Source organism: Alosa sapidissima, chromosome 6 (assembly GCF_018492685.1).
Source record: "Alosa sapidissima isolate fAloSap1 chromosome 6, fAloSap1.pri, whole genome shotgun sequence".
In the NCBI taxonomy this organism is placed as follows: Eukaryota; Metazoa; Chordata; class Actinopteri; order Clupeiformes; family Clupeidae; genus Alosa; species Alosa sapidissima.
In genome coordinates this window covers 27,938,765-27,963,316 of record NC_055962.1, presented here as the reverse complement: position 1 = coordinate 27,963,316, position 24,552 = coordinate 27,938,765, and the positions used below count along the sequence as shown (strand labels likewise).

General features: G+C 44.2%; 1 protein-coding gene across 2 annotated transcripts in view; it reads left to right on the top strand.

Moving 5' to 3' along the window:
- Positions 1-2,942: 2,942 nt before the first annotated feature.
- The window catches only part of tulp4a (TUB like protein 4a), a 33,926-nt gene continuing 12,316 nt past the window's right edge, over positions 2,943-24,552 (top strand). For both annotated transcript variants that reach the window (XM_042095204.1, XM_042095203.1), the window contains exons 1-5: positions 2,943-3,066; positions 4,263-5,371; positions 17,688-17,816; positions 18,783-18,944; positions 22,860-23,040. In XM_042095204.1, the coding sequence (XP_041951138.1) occupies positions 5,120-5,371; positions 17,688-17,816; positions 18,783-18,944; positions 22,860-23,040 (724 nt within the window). In that variant the 5' untranslated portion in view covers positions 2,943-3,066; positions 4,263-5,119. The remainder of the gene's footprint in view (positions 3,067-4,262; positions 5,372-17,687; positions 17,817-18,782; positions 18,945-22,859; positions 23,041-24,552) is intronic.

The window sequence follows — 24,552 nt, the reverse complement described above, 5'->3', positions numbered from 1 at the left end:
TGCAACTTTCTGAACCCGGACCGGGTAAATCCGGATGTGACTCAGCGGAAGTATCCAATAGCACCTCGAAAATGTAGTCAGATTGTAGTTTCGAAGAAGATTGCAAAACGGACGCCTACTTGGCTTTGTTACTGTTGAAATTTTAAGTAGCCTACCCTTGGGTGAACTTCGTCTTTGTAATGTGGTTTGATAGTTTCTTGAACAATGTGTGCTCAACCATTATATTGTGAGCCCTGTATGTGTTCAGCTTGGTTTCTTGATGGCTAGCTCGCTAGCTAGTGGTGGTTTAGCGTAGCAGTCACTTTCTACCGAAGCTGCAGGGGGAGCTGTGTAGTGAAAAATGTGAGCCCAAATCCGGCGAAAACCCAGAAACAGTGAAGGAATAACCAGACCTGCATAGTGCTTCTTTAACGTTATGCTTAGGCTAGCCTACTATAACTTCACTGAATCAATGTCAACTTCCGACGTTGATCTCCGTCTTTTGGCAATGACGATTAGGCCTAATATTTAAACAACGTCTACCACCGTAAACACTATTGTGAAACTCATATAACGTTACAGCTAGGATATAAAAAAGTTGCTAGTTGCCAATTTGGACTGTTCAAGGGCTCCATGCTTGTGTATAATGATATTATTGTTTTGGAAATTGCCATTTTTTGCCATATTGTATTGTAGGATTATATTCAATGGTGTCCTCCATTCCAACTAGGAACTACAAATATTCAGCCTACTCATCCCTCCATCTATATCATTATATTCATCCATCCATCCTAGCACATGCTGCAAGTCCCATTCCTAGAGCAGCATAAAATGTATAGGTAACCTACATATTGCCCATGTAATGTTTTTCAATGTTTCACAACCACAGTAACTACCAAGCAACCACAAGAAAAATACATAGTGTCCTTTATAAGACCTACAAAGGCACCAACTTTCTCTCCATCCATTTACTTCAAACCATTCATACTCCTATCAACATCCATGTCTAATCGCCAAGACCCCTAGCAGTTGGGTTAGCTCCTTGAGCCGTGGATCTGCCCAAGGTTTCTGCCTTGGTAAGGGAGTTTTTCCTTGCCCCTGTTGCTCTTGGGTGCTCCTTGTTGGTGCCCCCCCCCAATCCCAATCCTCCCCCACCTTTCTTATGCAGCCCTTGCCACTACTAAACCCCTCTTCTACTGCACTTTTTACCCCCCCCATAAATGCACAAATAGGCTGACACCAGACATAATTTCACTGCATTTCTTACTTCCAGTAACTATATGCATGTGACAATAAACTTCCTTGTATCAAATTCAATTACTAACTAGGAACCTCCACAGCTTACTTTAGCAACCAACATAGACATATCTTTATAGCAGAGTAACCACTATGATTACCCTAGGAAAAGCCTAACAGCTATCTCAATTACCCTAACAACAACCTATTAACCACTACAAAAATGCTAACCTAGCATCCACCATAGCAACCTGCATAACAACTGCTCTAGCATAACAACCACCATATCTACCCCCAGCAACCATCTCAGGTACCCTAGCAACAATCTAGCAATGACTACCAAAGTGTCATCCAAGCAACTGCCATATTAACATAGTAACCTTAGCAACCGGCATTATTTAGCATAACAACCACCATATCTACCCTAGCAACAAACTACCAACCACTACCGTAATGTCAACCGAACAACTGCCTTGGCAACCAACATGATTACCCTAGCAACCAGCATAGCAACCACTTTATATAGCATAGTAACCACTATGATTACCCTAGCAACACCCTAGCAACTGTCTCTGTTTTTTTCATTTGCATGCACTGTTAATTTCTTGGAATTGAATTTCTAGTTGATTATTATGGTAATGATGATATTCACATGTCCAACATACATGTCTGGCATAGCACTACCATCTGACAACAGATAGAATGGCTATTTCACTTCAATGGTATTACCTCTACAATTCCTAGAAGTTTCATTAGATTCATTTCACATTTTGTGTATGAATTCACAGGTGTCCTTTTATATTATGGTCATGCCCCCCACCCCCTGTCAAGTAGGCTGAAATTATTGGTTCCCACAGGCGACAAATCATGACATTTGGCAACCATATCATCCATCCCAGTTTCTACTCTGGGAAAGAGATTTGGGCCCAAATGTGGCCCAGGGACTCCATAGTGCCCCTTATGCCCAGTGGATATAGACTGAAAGGGGTTTTTAGGATAACTTGTCAATAGTTGCACTGCATATCTCAAAGTGTATGTCATAAATTGGTTCATAAACGTCACATCCGACACGAAATGAATGTTTCCAATGTATAAAACTCGCAAAAACAAATAGCACACACATCAGATACATGCATTTGAATTGACACATGCACCACATGTGAGTGCATGTTGGATTCCATAATGTCATGGGTCGCAGACCGCAGGTGATCAGGTCCGCCATTACTGCCTGCAGCTATATTTACTTTTTATTATTTGTTAATTTGTTTGTTTGTCTTGATGTCTGTGCTTTATGGGTAGGCTGGTGAGTCATGCTGCTCCTTCGGGCATCTTGTTTCTGTTTATTGTCAATTATTTCTCAACTTGTCTGTTTATGTCTTGATGTCTGTGTGTGGAGTGCTTTGGGTTGCAAAAATTGGGTTTTTAAAAATGCACTATATAAATAAATTTACCTTACCTCACTAACCTAACTGAAGCACATAAGTTCAAATGATGGAATTCATGCACATTGGATCAGTCTGTGATTTTAAACATTTTTACTTTGTAAATCCTTGTGAATCCAGCCCTATGTTGATTTAGTTTTCAATCCTTAAAGACTTTCAACTTGAAGATTTCGCCCCTTGAGATCAAATATGCAAGTATTCCCTCATTTACATAAGCAGTGTGTTTTTCTTGCGTAGTCTACAAAGTGTGCAAAGTTGTAGGCTGCCCGTTAGGGGCGGCCTTGGTTGTCTCTCCTCATACACTGACAGGAAAGCTGCCAAAGACAGGAATCATGTGACCATCACGTGACCCAGCATTTGGGCCCTGCATAGTGAGGTGGCTCAGGCTATCAAACATTGAACGACAAAGGTAAGCATTTTATCACGTTTCAGATTCGGTTAATTTCGATTTTGACGCACAGTGAAATGAACTTAATGTGTTAATTTACTAATATGACTGCAGTTAGACTCCTGTTAATGTCACTTTTCAACTGAATAACCGTTTTGCTTGCATATTATTGTTAATGATGGCTTGCTAATGTTGGCTAACGTTCATATTAGACAAGCTAACGATAACGTTAGATATCAAATTGCTTTAAAATATAACGTTATTTCTGTATGTTGTAAGGCAGATATATCTATAATGAGAAGGTGATAAAACATAGGAAGATGCATCACGATTTGTATGTGAATTGTACAATAGTGATTAACTTGAGCTGTTTACATGAATCAAAATACTAGGTATTGGGCCGATGTATTTGTAGTAGAAATTGTCAAGTTGTCTGACCTTAGATGTGGATAGAAAAATTGGAATGATTCAACAGTGGCACTCCGGTCGTTTGACTATGTATTTGTAGTGGAGATTGCATACTAGCCAACTTTTATGTCATGTCTGAATGACCCAAATTGACGTTATAGCTGCTAGTCTGTTCATTTGCTAGTTGTGATTTGAAGATGGTCATTTTAATTGACTTGCGATAAAGCTGTAGCCTATCATATATCATATAGCCAAAGGGGTGCCGTGTAGGCTATGTCACGATTGTAAGACATGATCTGTTACTGCATGTTATAGCTCAGCAGTTGTTTATTGGGGAAAGGGAACGTTTTAGTAAGCTTTAATCACATTATTTGAAGGGATTCACCAGGTATGCTTTATTATTAGGCTTATTAGTATTTGTGCTGTTTTAATTGTCAAGCAGCATTTCTAAAAGATTCGTCAATGTGCAGCCATTTTAAAGTAGTAATTTCAGTGTATTTTTCACTTTGTTATTCGTTGCCTGACTGTCAACACCTTGGCTTTCCGTAAATGTGTAGACTTAGACTTTTAGCAAGGAAAATAAAATTGATGAATGCTTGAACAGCAGCCGAGCCGAGCCCCTACATTTCCTTTGTTTTTTTTTTATCAAATGGTAAACTAGGTTTCCTTTTGTGGTTAACGTAAGCTTGTGACATTTGAAAGGCCAATTTTCTGTTATTCGTGTGCGTGGTGCTCCACCTAACGTAGGTGTTTTTTCTTTCTTTTTATTTTTTTTATGTCACTGCGCTTCTGGGCTTTCATCTTTGAAGGGATTCCCGGCGCTGATTGGAGCGAAAATCAATGACGCAATGACGTTGCCGGGTTCCGCTCTCCCGCGGAAGGACAGATGATGATTACCCATTCAGACTTCACTTTCAACTCGTTCGGACATCGCTGAAAAATAAAAGTAGCTACCAATTCCACTGGCACCACAAGCCGGCTTTTGCTGTCAGATGATTGGAGTAGATTTCTGGGATTATGTTGACACTGTAGAGAAGGCATCAGAAATGACGGGCATAGACTCGGCGCCTCTAAGTGGAGTAAATTGGATGTCTGTAGACGATCGCGGGTATTAAAGAAATACACCTTGCCGCCGGTGACAAGAGCAAGGTGAAGTTTTTTCCTTTTTAATTATGTCGTTAAGTTGATAGGCGATTGCATTGGTGGTTTAAAAACACTGCTGTTGAACATTAATGACTGAGTTAACACGGATGATTGAAAAGTAAGGATAGCCTACGACGAAGAAAAATTTGAAGTCAATCCAAACAAAACAAGCAATCTATTCACTGTAGACTTTGAAATGACTTGATCAACGTGCCTTTTCCGTTTATGCATGTCATCTCGTTCATTATTTTACAAACGAATCATGGAACATTTGAGGTGATCACTTTGGCAACGCCACCCAGATATCCCTGATCCCAAACCACACGAAGTTCATCTCAAAAGGTCACATCGCCTATTTTGGATATCATTATTGGATCGCTGACTCCAGAGTAGTGGCCTTTGTGCTATGAACTCACAGACCGCAGCATTTGCGCCCAGCCCGCACTGACACTTCAAGTGTCTTGGCACGAAACCCGTGAAACACCTTGCTACTACATCGGAGAACCGTTTGTTGGCGGCAGGAATGTTCGCGGCGGTCGAGCATGGCCCCGTGCTCTGCAGCGACTCGAACATCCTCTGCTTGTCCTGGAAAGGGCGCGTGCCGAAGAGCGAGAAGGAGAAGCCGGTGTGTCGGAAGCGCTACTATGAGGAGGGCTGGCTCGCGACGGGGAATGGCCGGGGTGTTGTAGGAGTGACGTTCACTTCAAGCCACTGCAGAAGGGACCGGACGACACCTCAGAGAATAAACTTCAATTTGAGAGGACACAACAGTGAGGTTGGTGGCTGTCTTTATTCATTTTGTTGAATTGCAGTTCAACTATGAAGCGAATTTCTGATTGCTCCAAGCCAACCACTGACCAAGTACGAGAGAAAAATAAGCAGGCTATCATACAGAAATGTATCATACAGTCTTGATGAAAAAATCATATTAGGCCTATATGTATCATTACAATAGTATCAAAGAAACATACAATGTGGTGTATATTGATTCAGATGTATCCTAAGTGTCTATGGGGCAGAAGAATGACAGGAGTCAGGACATATTGTAAACTTTTTACTCACTAGAGCACATATGGCTTCTAGTATTGCATGGAGTAGTGTCAGATGTGGCAATTTGCTGAAAAGAAATAGTTCGATTGTTGACTCTTGAAAAAGTCCATTAAAAACTTGTCTGAAATATTACTTGCAATCACACTCTCCATATCAGTATAGAATTGGTTCTACATACAGAGATGTGGAAATGGAAAGTAATGATGGGAAGTCAATTACATAATCATTTTTCTACCTGCATGGCTGATCAAACGCTGCACTTCTGTGCCAGTATCGCAGGTGGCACTGAACGAGCAAGGTGCTCGGTGGAGAATGTAGAAATCAATCATGCGGAGCCCACGTCATTTCCCGCCATGACAGTTTGGAAATTACTCTGCCTAATGAATTCTGTCAGCCTGGTGACAGATCGACTCACTCATCTGTGCAGCCCCCTCTAATGCAGTCTTTTTAACTGCTCCCGAAATCTATGTTATGCACCAAGGGGTTAAACTACCCTGTGCAGTGCGAGTGTCTGTGAAACTGCTGTCATCTCGTGCTGATCTCTCTCTACACTTGTGAAATTAGCCATGTTCAAGATGCTGTAGCCTGTGTGGGCCTGACCTGGTTCAGGGAAACTACATGCACATGAGCAGAGCGCAATCATCATGTAGCCTAACGCAGAGTAAACACAAATTCATCATTGCCTTGTAGAAGCAAAAGCTTATGGGCATTTTAAGTAACACCGTGTAGCAATCTACCAATTTCTGAGGTATGTTTTTGCAAGCAGCTACCTTTTGGTGCCATCTTCAAATTCTTTTTGATGGAATATGGTCATGCAAAGGACAAACCAGTGTCTACTGCTAGGCCAGGTTATGCACTGAGCTGTTTTGTGGGGCTGGGAAGGAGCACCCAGCATCGCACTCAGTATCGCAGAAAAAGGCTAAGTTAGTTGTTAGCAAGCTTTAATTCACGCCATCTGGGTTGTGGTTGGTGGTATTTGAAAGGTTTTTGTACACTTTTTAGGTAGGCTAGTCCGTTTGCTAGTCGTAGACCAGAACTCTATGGCCTAACGCTGCTTTGATGGCCATGGAGGATTGCTAGGGTGTGCCCCTTGCCATGTGCTGAATGGGCAGTGCTTTTGGGCTGTGCGCATCTATTCCTGGTACAGGTAAAGAGCTCTGTGAGGTGGGGCAGTATGAAGGGATGAGTGTGTTGAATCTCAGCCAGCCTTGGCTGGATGGAGGTGAATGAAAAGGCCTGAGGTGTGTGTGTGTGTGTGCACGTGTGCACACGCACTAGGGCTGGGTGCTGCACAGATTTATTGAATCGTTTCCACTCTGATTCACAAGATCTCAATTCAGTTTAAGATATGATTTGATTCCGCTAGAGATATTTAAGTTACAACCAATGTGGCTTGGACATTGTACAATAAGCCCTTTAACATGGTGCATTATTAGAAATATAAATATTTACATTAAGAACTAAACCCCAAAAAGTTTCATTAAATGTTTGTTTTAGGCAAGCCTCCATAGGAAAAACGTGGAGGACTACAGTGCATTAAAGCATTGATCTCTGGATTTCATGAATCAGTATTAAATTATTCAAATAAATGTTGATTCAAAGCTACTTTCTAATATTTACCCTAGTGTGCACTCTGAAGAGGTTCCATGAGCACTTTTCTGCCATTTGCTGTGTGCGTGCGTGCGTGCCGCTCTCCACATTGTCAAGCAGTGATGCAGAGATACAGCGGACAATGAGTTGTTCACTCAAAGGGTGTCCAAGCAAGGAATGGCGTTGGTGTTATGGTAGTGCTCAATTAGGTTAGATTTGCTTGTTGTATAACACAATACATTTTCGAACAGTGGCCACTATGGTTAAGTGAACTGGAGTGGTGTGTTTGAAATCGCAATCTGTTTATTTATGATTATCTCTGCTATAATACCCCTTTGTTTGGGGGGGCGGGGGGGGGGGGTGTTAACATAGGCTAGACTAATGACCCGGAAGTTCTAATTGACAGTGTGATGTGCAATTTTCTGTAGCAGCAGAGACACACACTCACTCACTCTGTCAGTTATGTAACCCCGGCTGCTCTCAGATTGCGCTACACATGCTTTTTAGCTTTGATCGAAAATGTGAACGTTTTAAAAATAAAATGGGTAAAAATAAACAAAAAGCAATCATGGGTCTTGACCCGCTGTCTAATCCTGAAATCATCCGTAATCCCAGAGGAGTGCCTATCAGTGTAGCTCATCCCATCTGATGAAAACGCAAAGATCTGGGATTTTATTTTCCCTCTCTGTGTGCATGTAGTGGGTGGCTGTGGAGAATGCACGCACATAAGATCCGTGAGAAAGAAAAGCGAGTCAATGAGGGTCAGAAAGAGAAATTGGCGCACTTACCACTTCTGTGTGATGACCGATTGGAATCTTGTGAAGTTGAGTAAATGCACGAGTAGGCAGTGTTCACAACGCTGTACTTTATGTTTAACTTTTTTTGCACATAGCACTGGTGCCACAGAGGTTGATTGTAGCACATAACAGCCATCAGGAGAGGTCATGCTATGTTTTTTTTTTTTTTTAGTGATTTTCTTTTTTAACAGCTTCTAAATATGCATTGGAAGTCAGTTAATTAGTTAAAAACAGTTCATATTTCCAAGTTTAAGATTAGAGTAGATTCAACTCCATTTTCATTGCCCGAGTAAAATACCAGTACAACAAAATAGGCTACAGTTTTACATCTAACCAGTAGTGCAAATGAACAGGGTAACTGGCATGTCATAAATCGCACATCCATGATATGCATCACTAAACCATCCCATACACAGACGGTGCGTAGCCCACAGAAGATAGCTGAAGGTCTGTGGCTAAAACAGTCCTAGTGAAAGTGTTGTGAAGCTTTTTTGGAACCAATAGTTTCACCATGTTTGGCTAATCAAGTACTACTAAGTGAGACCAGTGGTATGCTGAGTGTAAAGCCTGCAGTGAGTTCAAATTTGACAGTTTACACACATACTTCAAACAAACAAACAAACGGCTCATTATCACACGCATGCAATGTATATCTAAAGCAAAGCTGTATCCCACTAGTGCTATGCTGGTAAATTATCTGTGACAGACTGATTTTTTTTTTTTTTGTAGCACGTAGAAAATGTATGTCACACAGTACAGCCTTGGTTCAGGTCTAGGTTACCACAGAATGAGGCCTTAAACACAAGAACAAGCACTTACAACATCGTAGGGTGTATTTCAATTTTACTGAATGCACTGTGAGGCCTTGGTTAGACTGATGTTGCCTGTGTTTATGTATCCAGTATTCAGCAAGGGCCCAAAAGCGTGTGTGTGTGTGCGTGTGTGTGTGTGTGTGTGTGTGTGTGTGTGTGTGTGTGTGTGTGTGTATGCGCCTGTGTCTGTGTGTGCGTGCAGGTGTAATGGTAGCCAGCTGGTGTGGTCTAGTAGCTGTGCAGTAAGTTAACCACCCTCCCGATGCCGAGACTTGGGTTTTGGCCTTCTATGCTTGCTTGTGTGTGTGTGTGTGTGTGTGTGTGTGTGCGCGCGCAGGTGTAAGACGTGGGTTTTGGCCTCATGGTTCTGTGTGTGTGTGTGTGTGTGTGTGTGTGTGTGTGTGTGTGCAGGTGTAAGATGTGGGTTTTGGCCTCCTATGCTAGCCCGCCTCCCAGTCCGAGGGTTCGAGCCCGGGCAGGTGCAGGGCTGGACAACACAACGCAGGTTTCACAGGGGCCTGATTGGGATTCTCACTGCGCAATCGTCCCCCAGTAGTTTTGGCTTTGAAGAGGGCTTCTTGTCCGGTCATGTGACGGCGCTTGCTTCTTCTCAGCACCTGTCATGTTTAGAGGGGTCACCCCTTCCCTGAGGCCTGTGGGGGTGCAGAAGACATGCTCTCGGGATATGCTCTTCTCCCTTTCCCCTTTATGTTGTCACACACACACACACACACACACACACACACACACACACACACACATTTTAGGCTAGATTCCCACAAAGGATAATGGCTTGTATGCTATTCTTGTGTGTTGTGCTCACGTGTGTGTGTGTGTGTGTGTGTGTGTGTGTGTGTGTGTGTGTGTGTTTCATAAGCCTGTTTGTTAGTCTACCTGTGTCCTCCAGCCTCTCTCCGATGGCCCAGTTTTGTATAAACCCTCTTCCCCTTTTTCCATCTACCTGAGTGTTAAACAGCAAAGTTTCTTTGCGCTTTATAAATGATGTAGCAAAAGCTATTTTACCTCCTCTGAAAAGCCGCACACTGTCCTCTCACTCCCCATAGCAGTTAGAGGAGACTAAGCCGGTGTGCTCATTCACATGTTACCGACCGCCCGAGTGCATTTAGTAGATATTTAGTGGGCACAGGTCTGCATGCTGTTTTTACTAGTTGGGGCAGCACTGTGTGAGTCTGCGATGGTGCTATGGGGGCAGGTGGCAGGGGGATTTCTGGTCAGATATCACACAGGCTGCCCAGCTTTGGGAGTTAAATCTGTACTCAAGGTAATTATGTTACGTAAGGGTTACCACTCATCTCCCAGGTGCGTGTGTGTCTGTGTGTGTTTGTCGCACTGGTGTATGTGTTAGCGACCTTTACCCCTTTTAACCCCAATGACACATGCTAAAAGCACTCTTGATACAGGTGTCCTGGCCTGTAGGTGGCCTTTGTTTTCCTAAACACTGAATCGCAGACTTGCGGTATCATTCACAGGTCAAAGTCGTGTACACTAAGACTCGTGTCGGACAGTAATCTGATTAACTCATGAAACTGGTTTATCATTGGAGTACGTACTGACAGTACCTTCTGATCGTGTTGAGGAACAACAACGCTGGCCTCGGCCAGCTTTGGCTTCTTCTCCATGCGTTCACACAAGGTTTTATCCACTTTTTGTAGGAACTTAAATAGGCAAAGCAGAAACTCATGACAATCAGCAAAACAGACAGGAACATCTCAATATCATTTCAGACTGGGTAGAGTTCACATTAGTTCACAACAGGACTCTATAGTGCGCCCATTTCACTCGCACATGCGAGTAAAAATGATTGCGTGCGAGTGCAAAAAAATATTTAGGCGCACTGGTGCGAATGACTTCTAAACATGTCAATGTTTGTCTACAAAATACACCGCAACATCGAGAAACATTACTGGTGCAAACCATAGAATCATGTCGCGAATGCAGCATAAAAACTACACCTCCCATCAACGTTAGCAGTTTCGCGTTGTGACTCGCTAGTAGTCGCTTCTATCAAATCCAAGAGCGCACAGAAAAAGCGGAAAGTTAGACTAGCCAGCCAAGTTGCAAAGATTGAAGAAATTAGTTCTTCTATCCACCGAATTCATCGGATATAGGAGGAAGAGGATGAGATTCTGAGAATGCAGTGAGAGAACGAAAGGTAACCTAACATGCCTTTTAGCCCAGTTGACGTATTGGCTGCAATATGCAAAATATAGCTGTAGCGAACAGGCACAAAAGTAGCCTCCCGTAATACTCCCATTTTATTCAAAGGTAGAACGCTACTGACAACTCCAGGCTTCCACGCATTCTTGTTTGTTTACACTGAAGCTGAAGTGCAAAACGAAAGTAGGCCTAATGTTTGCCTAACTGCCCCCATCAATGCAGATATTTCAAATAAAAAATAAAAGTATAAAAAATATATCCTTGATTAGACTATGTTGGATTTTGTGGAAGAGCAAATGGACTGTTTTAGTAGTAGTATTCAGTATGCAGTCAGATAGGTCACCATAGGCATATTTGGATTAGCTAAATTAACAAAATGTAGGAAAATAGAACAGACTCGCATAGAACAGACAGTAGGCACTGATCTTTAAAATCCTGTTTCCTGTAGCCTAAATGTCGTCAGTCATTCTTAATCTTTTCAATTGGTGCACTGTCATGTTTAACTGTTAGCTGCAGTGTAATGTTAGATTATGTGTAAGTTAAGTACAGAACTGACTGTGCGCCCAAACACAAGTGCTCCTGGAAATTTTTTTTAGTGTAGAGCCCTGGTTCACAATATGAATGATTCTGGAATAGTCTCATAGGGCTCATATGAACAGCTGTGACACGTGTCAGTTAGCCAAAGTGAGCCACACTAGTAATTTCAATTTCAATTTTCAGTTTAATTTCACTTGGTCTCATGGCTCTTTACAGAGTGTTAAATATTCAGAGAGGGCCCATGAGGGGCGAGGGAAAACTCCCTAGAATTGGAGATTCATATAGGTGTATCTATTAAGTGTATATAGTAGGCTATCACTGGTTTTGACTCAAAACAGCATTACCTGTGCAGCCTGGGACAATGTCTCCCGGCAAAGAATGTTTATGATGTTTTTGTGTCTCATGTGAAACAAGGGGCCCAGGAATGCCATTTCCTGTCAGAGGATGTCTAGAATGGATGAAAGAGAGAGAATTGTCAATGTCGATATTTAATAAAGAGTTTGATGGAGTCTGCCTCCTCTCTCTGGCTCACATACACAGAAACACAGCTCTCTGTTCCTTTTCCTCTGTCTCTATCTGGTCTTTCTTTCTCTCTTTCTCTTTCTTTCTCTTTCTCTCTCTTTCTCACACACTCTTTAGCAGACGGTTCTCTGCTCGCAAATCAGCCCTCATGTCCTAGAACAGCAAATTTCACTAATTGAGTTCCAGGCCTGATTTAAAGGCCTATCGGTAAACGCAGCGAATGGTAAAACCCTCCTGTTGGTCTCCTACATCGTCCTTCGTTGACCCCTGCCCCACTGTGTTTAGTCCAATAATTGTAGTGCTGCTGGGTAGAAAGACACACTCTGATAGATAGATAGATACTTTATTGATCCCCAAGGGGAAATTCAAGACATGAAATGATGGAATCTTACATGTAGTACGAGTCTTGTCATGTCTCAAGTTAGTCTGGCCTTCATGAAAAGAGGAGTTTCTAAAGAACATATCGTGTTATGATGAACCCATTGTGTCTGAATGTTGTGCAAATGGAAAGGTAATGTTGAGCCTCCCAGTGTGTGTGTGTGTATACGCTCTGGTCAGAAGTGTGTGTGTGTGTGTGTGTGTGTGTGCGCGTATACGTATACGAAAGGTAATGTTGAGCCTCCCAGTGTGTGTGTGTGTGTGTGTGTGTGTGTGTGTGTGTGTGTGTGTGTGTATGTGTGTATACATGCTCTGGTCAGAAGTGTGTGTGTGTGTGTGTGTATGTGTGTATACATGCTCTGGTCAGAAGTGTGTGTGTGTGTGTGTGTATGTGTGTATACATGCTCTGGTCAGAAGTGTGTGTGTGTGTGTGTGTGTGTGTATGTGTACATATACGAAAGGTTATGTTGTGCCTCCCTGTGTGTGTGTGTGTGTGTGTGTGTGTGTGTGTGTGTGATGTGTATACGGATACGGAAGGTAATGTTGAGCGTCGCAGTGCTAAATCACACAGCCACAGACCCTTCAGATCCATTCGTCTTTGGATCGTCCTGTCTTTTCAGGCCATTCTGGACACTGCTGTCCTGTCCATTACCTGGCCTGTCCCTGGCTTTACTCCCTCCATTTGCCGGCCGCGGTTTATGCCCTAGGCTCTTTAGTCTGGCGGCCGTCCATGTGATACCGGATCCTAAGAACCGCTTCGTCACTGGGGACTGCTGTGAGCCCCTTAAAGGTGTCTGGTGAGGACGGCTTTTTAATCCCGCCACAGCCAAGCCTATATTTAGCCTGCCGTTGTTGGGGTTTTTTCCCTTTAGGATGAGATGTCATGCTTGAAGTCCTTTAGCCTTTTTAACCTTTTGTTGGGAGTTGTCAGAAGGGGGCCTGCTGTACCAGATGCATGCAGCTGTGCGGCGGCATGAGGATTTAGGCCTTAGCTTTAATAGCGCCGGTCATTCTTGGGATTCAGGAAGCAACAGGCCAGAGCAATACTGTGGAAGTAATAATAGGTAATTGAATATTGATCAGGTAATTGAATATTGATCAGGGGTTGCTGAAGGCGAGATGCCTTCTTGCTGGCCTCGGCAGGTCTACAGCAGATATCACAAGATTGATCCGATGCAGAGTGAGCCTTTACATGCGCTTTCTTTCTCTTTCTCTCTCTCGCTCTCTCTCTCGCGCTCTCTATCTCTCTCACTCTCCCTCTGTCTCTCTCTTTCTCCATCTCTCTCACTCTCCCTCTGTCTCTGTCTCTCTCTCACTCACTCTCCCTCTGTCTCTGTCTCTCTCTTTCTCTTTCTCTCTCTCGCTCTCTCTCTCGCGCTCTCTATCTCTCTCACTCTCCCTCTGTCTCTCTCTTTCTCTATCTCTCTCACTCTCCCTCTGTCTCTGTCTCTCTCTCACTCACTCTCCCTCTGTCTCTGTCTCTCTCTCTCTCACTCACTCACTCTCACTCTTTCTCTCGCCCCTCTCCATCGCTCTTCATCCCCCTCCATCCCTCTCTGTCCTGTCCAAACGTGTGTCCAACGCCGCAGGAGGAAGCGTTTGCGCTGTCTTTCTATTGTCTGTGTCTGTGTGTGGGCGGCCGTGTGGATGTTGGCTTGTGTGGGGGAGGGGATTGTTGGAAAGCCTGAGCGCTTCATGATTTATGATAGTGGGGTTTGGGGGTGGGGGGGAGTAAATATACCTTTTACGTCACCCTGTGTTGTAACTTTTGTGTTCCGAAAACAGACGTGTTCTTTAGCAGGAGGTTCCGTTGTTATCTCTGTGTGTAGTGTTGTGCGTCTTCCTTGTGGAGCTTGTGATCAAATAAATACAGATGGAAGCTCTGAGATTGCCTTAGCACAGTCAAATTATAGCGTATGGAAGGAACCGTAAATCTAGATGAATTGCACTCCTTTTCCTTGCACTCTCCTTTGTGGGCAGCCGTGGCCCACTGGTTAAACACACACACACACACACACACACACACACACACACACACACACACACACACACACACACACACACACACACACACACACACACACACACACACGGGGCAGCTGTAGCCCACTGGTTAGCACTCTGGACTTGTAACCGGAGGGTTGCCGGTTCGAGCCCCGACCAGTGGGCTGCGGCTGAAGTGCAGTGCCGTTGTAGCAGGCAGCTCACTGCGCCGGGATTAGTGTGTGCTTCACCTCACTGTGTGTTCACTGTGTGCTGTTTGTGTCTGTGTTTCTGTTTGTGTTTGTGCCTTGGTGTGAAATAGAAATATTAAAACCGAATAAAAGTGTTAGAGATACAGGTTGTCGTACGAAGCTGTAATGTAAAATTGACCCTTTTTCAACCCATCCTGTTGGCAAAAGCTGGGCCAGGTTAAGGTCATCTGGGGCCCAGGGCAGAGGCCTCCCCAGAGAGACAGAGAGAGAGAGAGGCAATTAAATTTTGACAGATAATGTAAAAATGAAATTTGCATTTATATTGTGGAACTGTATAACCAATATACAGTTTTACCAACATACAAAAACAAGTAGCCTACAAACATGGGGCAATGCACAAAAAAAAAAATCAACCATGAAATATTATATTATTACCATCAATGAATTATTTAAACTAAGGCTTGAAAAAAACTGCCAGTGGTAACCAGGTCGGCCTAAAATGTGCAACTCCCGAACTCTGAACTCATGAAACATTGTAGCCTAGAGTTAGGCGCGCACGCACACAACCACATCATGATGCATTGTAACACGCTGTCTTTACATTGTTAACACACAGCCCTAGCCAGCCACGACGTCAAATACATTGAAACACGCAGTCTAGCGCACACACACCGCCCAACCACATCAAATACAAACAAGGGGGGTGTTGTAGTCGATAACGGTAACGTTGTCAGGGACAGGGGTAGTAGTATGCCTAGACGTGGACTTATCACTATTTTGATCCTCGTTTTAAAAAAAAAGTGGACAGGGCGCCTGCAGGAATAAATGCGATGGTACGCACACACCCACCTAACTTTCAACGCTTTGATAATATTTGTCCCAGTTAGGTTCCTGCATTGGTCAGTTAAAAAGTAGCCTACATAGTAGGCTAATGACATCCACATGCAATATCTTTACAACAACAACGTCTAACAACGACCTATTTATTTGGACAACTTTGTATAGCCCTATAAAGGCTAAAGTTACCTTTTAGTTTTGTTCTAGCGAAGGCTACGTTCACGTAAATGGCTTTAAACAGCGGTAATGCAAGCCATTTTGACAAGCACAATAATCTTGCCTACCTTGTGCTTGCAGCTTGCCCATTTGAAATAACTCCTCGCTTTGCTGTCTCCATCCTTTCTGTTTTCATTTTTTAAAAAAAACGTGTTATATCCATGATGAGTTTCGAGTTAATGAATTAGCTTATAACATTGTGTGCTGATAACCAGCATAGATAGTAATAGAAAACAACAAGCTAGCCGACAACTTGTGTAGCATGCGTATGTAGGCTCCTGCTCAAACAAAAGGTGCACGCGTGCATAGTTCTGCATTAAGTTGATTTTGATAACGCGTTTACAAACTTTACAGAAAATTGTAAATAGCCTAATGGAATACTGTGCAGAGTTGGGAAGTTATGGTAACCTAGACCTATTTGGTGTGAATACACACACACAGGGGCAATTCTCTCTCGTTGTGGCGCGCCTTACTGAGAACGTCTGGCTGCCGCTCTCTCTTTTTTCGAGCTCCGCTTTCATTCTTCCTAATTGTCTCATGCGAAGCCATTGTTGTCTGTGATAGCATGCATTGATACGGGCAAAGACAGGTGACAATAAGACATTTGTTTTCTTTTTTAAATGTCCTGCGCCGGGGCCCCCTAGTGGCCGGGGCCCGGGGCAGCAGCCCCTTTGCCCAATGCCCAAACGTGGCCCTGCACACACACACACACACACTCTCACTCTCTCTCTCTCTCTCTCTCTCTCTCTCTCTCTCTCTCTCTCTCTCTCTCTCTCTCTCACACACACTCACACTCACACTCACACTCACACACACACACACACACACACACATGTCAGACTGTTGTGGTGCGGCGTCACGGGTGGAGCGCAGCTGAGCCCTCGCGCTCTCAGAGCCTGTGGTGGCTGTGACGCCTCTGATTGAGTCGTTGGCAGTGTGCGGAGGCTTCTTCTAATCCCCGTGCTTTGGAGGGAGTTAAGCTACAGCAAGGGCTTGCTGGTCATTTTAAGCCCCAACTAAAACCCCAGTTGCTCATTGAAGTCCACCCCACCCCTTTCCTCTCAACGCCACGTGACGGGGCCCCTTGGCTCAGGCGTAGGTCAGACTCCAGCACGATGCAGGACGAACTCACATGGCCCAAGTGTGTGGTGCTTCTTTTGTGACGTGGAGACCTGTAGGGACAACCACACCCTGATTGAGGGAAAGGTTGTGTGATGGACAGACGGGTAGAGAAGAGAGAATCTGTTGAATGAGGATGTGGAAGACTGGAAAAGCGATGGTTGGAGGGAAAGTTGGAGGGGTGCGGTGGAAATGAGATGGGGACCTTGCTTCAGCCATTACACTGTATGAGCCCCCAGAAGACAGTAATGCCTCTGAATGACAGCATTACAGACAGTTGTTGCCTCCTAGTGTGTTTCTATGTTCTGGTTTGTTTTGGCAACGTAAGAGGGACTGGTTGAGTGTGGGGATGGTGAGGGCGGACATTGGCGCCACGGGCATTGGCGGACATCTGCCACATATCATTACCCACCCTCAGGGGGCCTGTGGGTGAGGTCATGGAGTTTGTGAATGATGAGGTGATTTGTTGAGAAGTGTTCTTGTAAGTCCACTGTTCCCCCAGTGCTGTTGCAGACTAGCCTATCACTGCTCTCATTAGTATGATGGGCTACTGATGACCATTAACATGCTACTGTTACTGCTACATCTACTGCTCTACTACAATCGACCATCAGCACTGCTACACATACAGTGAAATAAAGACATTAAATAATATCAAATGGCTTTATTTTAATGTTTCATAAATGTTATCATTTTATGTTTTTTCCCCTGAAGATTTTTTTTCTCACTGCAACTGATATTATTATTATTATTATTATTGTTATTATTATTAAAGAATTCAGTTGTCATTTTGAGATTTTAAAGATCATAACTAACCAAGTGTGTGTGTGTGTGTGTGTGTGTGTGTGTTGCCATAACAGGTGGTTTTAGTCCGCTGGAACGAGCCCTTCCAGAAGTTGGCCACCTGCGACACTGATGGAGGCATCTTCGTGTGGATCCAGTATGAAGGCCGCTGGTCTGTGGAGCTAGTCAACGACCGTGGAGCTCAGGTAAAACACCCTCCCACCCCCCATTTTAATGTGGTGTCACGAAAAGGAAGTAACACATTGATTCTGAGCGGTCAGTCCATTTATCACCCAGCGGAGTAAAAATGATGTCTAGCTCTGTAAGGATTTATGTTAATTAGAATTGAATAGGTTCAAATGAGGTTGAGGCTAAGCCTACTATGATTATGTAAGCACTAATGGAATGTATGTGATATGTAATGTTAGATTATGGAATGCTTAAGTATAAGTAGTACAACTAACACAGATTTATACAACACTTTTAAAATACTTGTAATTCTTTGTTTTTGCACTTAAAAGACTTACTAGAAAGTGTCCTCACTCAAATCGCCTTAGACTCTTAGGACTCCTCTCATTTTCCTTTTTTCATGTTAGAATATGAACAAGGGATTAGACATCTGATTCCTTTATTCTGATGTTGCTTTATTTGTTTTGGCTTGACTGAGTGACATGGAGGTCTGAGAGGTCATGGAGGACTTCACGGTGTCACAGTGAGCTATGGCTTCTCAGCGCCCATGTCTCTCCTCCCTTTTAAATTCCAACAGACTGTCTCATTTTGCGTTGTTAAATCTATAAATAGGCCTTATATTTGAGAAAAGGTTAAAGCTCATGGAGATTTGCAAAAAAAAAAGGATGTCATGCAAAATGTTGGTTGCATTTCACTGCAAGTGGATAAATATAGCCGCAGTTTTTGTTCCTCGCATGCCAAAATAACTTTAAGTTTTATTAGTCCAAGAAAGATGCCTTTTATGAGCAGTCTGCTGATCAAAAGCCTTCTCCAATGGTGCCATGTCAGAATAGAGAATGTTGTCATTTTGCGGAGAACGCTCCCAATGAGGTTCCTAATATAACCACAAAGCCACGTCCTCGCAGTGAGCGCGCTGTACGCATCATAAGGCGGACATCCATGCCTCTAAGTATAGCCTTTTCTTTGCGCTTCATCTTTTGTAGGTCAGCGACTTCACGTGGTCACATGATGGCACACAGGCGCTCATCTCCTACCGCGACGGCTTCGTGCTGGTGGGCTCTGTCAGCGGTCAGAGACACTGGTCGTCCGAGATCAACTTGGAGAGTCAGATCACCTGTGGCATCTGGACCCCTGATGACCAGCAGGTAAGACAGTGCGGAGGCCAAGGCTAGAGTTAACCTGGGCAGGTAAGGCAGTGCAGAGGCCTGTCCGCCTAGAGTTGACCTGGGCAGGTAAGGCAGTGCGGAGGCCTGTAAGGCTAGAGTTTACCTGGGCACGTAAGGCAGTGCAGAGGCCTGTCCGCCTAGAGTTGACCTGGGCACGTAAGGCAGTGCAGAGGCCTGTCCGCCTAGAGTTGACCTGGGCAGGTAAGGCAGTGCGGAGGCCTGTAAGGCTAGAGTTTACCTGGGCAGGTGCTAAACTGCAGACTGCCCCCCCCCCCCTTCATTTCTCTCCACTGAAGACCCCATTCAATAATAATCATGTTTTTAGTCTTGCTAGATGTTACATAAACATTATTCACAGCATCACAATTAACTGTTTAATTATGTTGTCAAGCCAGCCTGTTTTACTATTACATTTCTGTTACTTTACTGAAAGGGAAAGAAATGGAATAACCACTTTATCCTACCAATTTCACACTCCAACTTGTAGGGGACCTTGTAAAATTCGCTCTTTATCTTCTTCAGAATTGTATTCCAGTTCAAACATGTATGGTTGAAGTACTCCAATGTTAGAATTAGCCATTGTGTTGCAGTGTGTAGTAGCAAAGATGCTTTAAAAGATGCTCAACCTTCTGAAGATCTGATTTTGAGGAACAGAGAAGAGTTTTAGGTTAGGATAGTTTTGCAATAAACTGCTGAAGTTATGGTTATGGTTATGGGATTTGGCAGACGCCTTTATCACATATAAAGGAATGGCAGAAGCAACCATGTATTTAGAATTGGAATGTTCTCAGGGTTGTGTTCCGGCCTGCTGTGGCCTGGTGCGTCTTGTTTTTGTTGTGTCTGCTGGCCTGGTGTGTGTTTTTGTTGTGTCAGCTGGCCTAGTGTGTGTTGTTTTTAGTTGGGTGTCTGGCCAGAGGGGTATTTCACAAAACCTAGATAAAGGGTTAAGCTGGGATTTTTTGGTTAGCCTGGATGAATTTAGCCTTGACTTGGTTTCACAAAAGAGATGGCACATAAGTTACCAAGTGGATTTATTCTCTGCACCTAGCCTGGTCCCGACGAGGCTAACAGCCAGGCTTAGTTAATTCTAATGTTAATTATGTTGTCTTATTGGTTCAGCCAAGTCCTTTTAGGCAAGTCCCTCCACTCGGCGGCCATATTGCAACGCTTTTTGGGCACTCATTGGGCATCCTATTCGGCAGAAATGCACGTGCGCAAGGCTTCACGACACCAACCTTGCTCCAGCGGCAAGTTCACAACACATGATTAGCAAAAAAAAAAGAAAACACATGATTGGCACAATGTCTTCACAACACACCATATGATTGGCTCAATGTCTTCACAACACACCATATGATTGGCACAATGTCTTCACAACACACCATATGATTGGCTCAATGTATTCACATGTCGACGTTTTGCCGAGGAAGGGGTGGGATATGTATAGACAACGGCCATATTGGCGTTACAAACTAACCCCATGCATTTCTATGGAGGATTTTTTGAGTGCTGTGTCTCCTCATTAGAAAGTCTCTGGTTCAGCCAGCTGTCATTCAAATCAGATTTCCATGTGAATTTTTTTAAGAGCTTTATTCCATTTATATACTATTTGCTACATGTAGCCTATTTACTCGCAAAACACAGCAGATTGTCTGCCTAATACCATATGGTTATTTTAATTATGGTCGCCTTATAATTATTAACATACTTGTTGTTTGCTTCTTTTGTTGATAGATGTTTTATGAATAGCCTACTGTAGTCGTTCATTGGAAGTGGAGGGCCATTTTTTCAAAGGTGTTTTCAACTAATTCGGTAATTAAGACAATATAAAGGTGTATATAGTCATACTATGTGCATCTTTGCAGTGGCAAGCGCTGTCTTGCGCTGGCAAGCGTGCGTGCCGAGACAAGGAAGCACTCACACGTGGGCGCATACATAAATTTGCATTCAGTTAGTCTACCACACCTACTCCTGCTGTTTTACAGAAATAGCCATGATTCCCCATTCAAAAAAGGAAAACTTTACTTAATTGTTAAGTCTATATCAAAAGCGGTTGTTCACTTTGTGTGGATGACGCTATTTTCCGCGTCTTTTTTTTCCCAACCGTGAGTTCTTTGGGGCAGAAACGGGAACACGCATGTATCCTGAATAACTTACACCTGGCTGTCCTAGTCGCTCCTACTCATCCTGGATTGGCGTTAGTGAAACGAGTTGAGCTAGGATGACCAGAAAACGCTATGTCAAACCTCGCTTTATCACTTATCTTGGATTTCTTCATTCTGCCTCTGGTGTGTGTTGTGTTTGTGGTGTTTGTTGGACACCCACACTGCACTCACACCCCAGTCAGAGTCTGTGTCGGTCAGTGAGACGTGTCAGCCAGGCCTCTGATCTCTCTCTGTCAGAATTCTGTCAGAATGGATCCCGTCAGATCAACTCCCTCAACCCCATCCCCGCCATCCCAACAGCCCTGTTTCATCAGCTGTTGCTTTCTTAAACCCTCCCACAGTGTCAGCAAAGGTCCTGCGCTTCCGTACTATTCCTTGCTGCAGGATTGATTGCTAAAGGTTGACAAACCTACAATGGGCACAGCTGTGCCAGAAACAAGCCATGGGGAAGAGTGCCAGGTTCACAGTATCCGTAAGCAGTGATTGCTGTTACAGCCCATGTAGTTAAGCTGTAATAACATCAAACATGAGTGCAGCTATAACTAGGATTTGAGATTTCTCATTTGATACCGTCATCTTGACTGTACAAAAACTACATGTGACCAAAGTACTACAGTACTACTACATGTGACCAAAGCTTGAATTGCTTTGAAATGAACTTGCTACCTCATAAAATGCATTATTCCACTATTTCACAAGCCTACAATGAGTCTGCCTTTTGAATGAATTTTGATGATGAATCAGGCCTCCTACATCTCATTGTAATACGCTGAGAGCACACGCTTATTATACCCTAGGCCACTGAGAGCACACACTTATTATACCCTAGGCCACTGAGAGCACACACTTATTATACTGTAGGTCAGTGATTTTCAACCGCGTTCCGCAGCACACCAGTGTACCGTGAGAGATCATTAGGTGTGCCGTGTCCAATTTGACTTTCACATCGGTCCAAAAACATGTATTATTTAGTTGTTGCAAATAGTAGGCTATGCCATTGTGCCTGCAATGTAGTGACTTGCTAAGTAAATAAATAGTCTTTCATGTCAGTGGGTGGCAGTAGGTAGTGCGATAATGACCTTGTTAATTAAGTGATGCGCACAAAAAGTGGCAGTGAAAAATAGATATTAGAGATACCGCATTGGGCTCCAGAACGTAGGGTACGTAAATGGTGCTGCCATCATGGTGGGGGCAACAATCACTGGAGGCCAATTGAGAAACAGGTGTCTCTGATTGGACATCAGACAGGTGTCTCTGATTGGACATCAGACAGGTGTCTCTGATTGGACATCAGACAGGTGTCTCTGATTGGACATCAGACAGGTGTCTCTGATTGTTGGCAAATGTTGCCCATAAGTGTTTGCCCCCAGCAATATGACGGCCGTGATCATGTAGTCTATGCCACTTAATAGAACTCAACGGACAATGCCGTATCTAGCTTTTTAATATCTATGGGTGAAAAAACATAAAACAGTGATACATAAATAGGACTAGCCTACTTGAAAAGGAAAAAAAAGACTGTAAACTGTGAACTGTAAACAAATGGAGAAACTTGCTGTATTAGGCTACAGTGTGTAATTTTGCTACAGTTTTGGTTGGTGGTGTGCTGTGATTTTTTTTTTTTTTTATGTAAAAAATGTACTGTGGCCCAAAAAAGGTTGAAAAACACTGCCCTAGGCCCATATCCAGGCTCTGATTCATCCGTCCTGCTCTACGCTGCCCCCTGCAGGTGCTGTTTGGCACAGCTGATGGTCAGGTGATCGTGATGGACTGCCACGGCCGCATGCTGGCCCACATCCTGCTCCACGAATCAGACGGCATCGTGAGCATGGCCTGGAACTACCCCAACTTCCTGGTGGAGGATAGCAGCGAGAGCGACACCGATTCAGATGACTATGCTCCCCCACAGGGTAAGCGTCATTGTCCAGGGTCCTTCTGCTTTCTCTCTCTCTCTCTCTCTCTTCCCCCCCCCCCCCCCCCCCCCCCGTGTTATTACTGATTTAAGCAGTTTTTCAAAGTTTTTCATCGACATTCTCTCACTCCAAATCATTTATTGGCTGCTGTAGTGAAACATGTTATCCGTTAAGCGTGTTGTTGAAGCCACTCTCAGCCCCTAAAGCCCTCTCTAGAGGTTCTCATTCACAATGCCTCCTGGAAAGGGATCTGGCCGGCCTTGTAGACGGAACTACTCAAAGTCCTGAAAGCATCTTAAGAATAGTCTCACAGTGCCTGAGGCTTGTCCCCTAAATAGCACTTTTCCATTTTGAAGAGGTTAGTGAGTTCTGATTCCATCCAAGACACAGCGTTCCAGCGTCCAACAACTGTGCATTCTAGAGTGTTCAGACCAGCTTCACTTCATTGTTAGGATCAGGCCTACGCACAACCAGCCACAACCAGGAGCACTCATAATTACAATGGACCCATAACACCCCCCTCCACACACACACACACACACACACACACACACACACACACACACACACACGTCCCCACGTCCCCTATCCTTTGACCTTGCCCCCTTAATCCATCCTAGACACCCCCGCCCCCCCCCCCGCCCCCCCCTCCTAAAATAAGCACTGCTGCCGCTGCCACCGAGTTAATCTGGAGCAGAGTGATGCTCCCCTGGGGCCAGAGTACTGCGAAAGCTTTATCCAGCTGTTCTGATTTCCCACTCGCCGGCCCCGTCTCGTGGTCAGCGCAGATGGAGCCTGGGTGGTGCCCATCTGGCACTCCTTGCTAGTTTTTGGTACTATTGCTGTGTTCTGAACTGCCTCCCCTGCACCATCAGCGTACTGGGCAGCCGTGGCCTACTGGTTAGCACTTCGGACTTGTAACCGGAGGGTGGCCGGTTCGAACCCCGACTTGTAGGCCACGGCTGAAGTGCCCTTGAGCAAGGCACCTAACCCCTGACTGCCCCCCGAGCGCCGCTGTTGTTGCAGGTAGCTCACTGCACCGGGATTAGTGTGTGCTTCACCTCACTGTGTGTACACTGTGTGCTGCGTGTGTTTCACTAATTCACGGATTGGGATAAATGCAGAGACCAAATTTCCCTCACGGGATCAAAAAAGTATATACATATACTTATACTATACTATACTGTACTGCATGCATATTGAGTCTGGAAGTAGGATGAGCGTTAGAAGTGCTGCTTTGAAGCGTGTGTGTGTGTGAGTGAGTCTGAACTCGTAGACTTGGGATTGTGTGTGTGTTTGTGTAAACTCCGCACAAAAAGACAATACGAGGTCATCCTGACCAGCTCTTATAGTTATCCTAACTGCCTAACCCTCTGAAAACTCTTTCAATTCAGGTTTTCCCCCCCGTCATTCAGAGTGAGCATTTTCAGAGCCTATTACTTTGTAAGAATGCCGTGCTGGTTTGAACGGAGGTGGTAAAAGCTGCCTGAATAGGTGAGGCATGAAAAG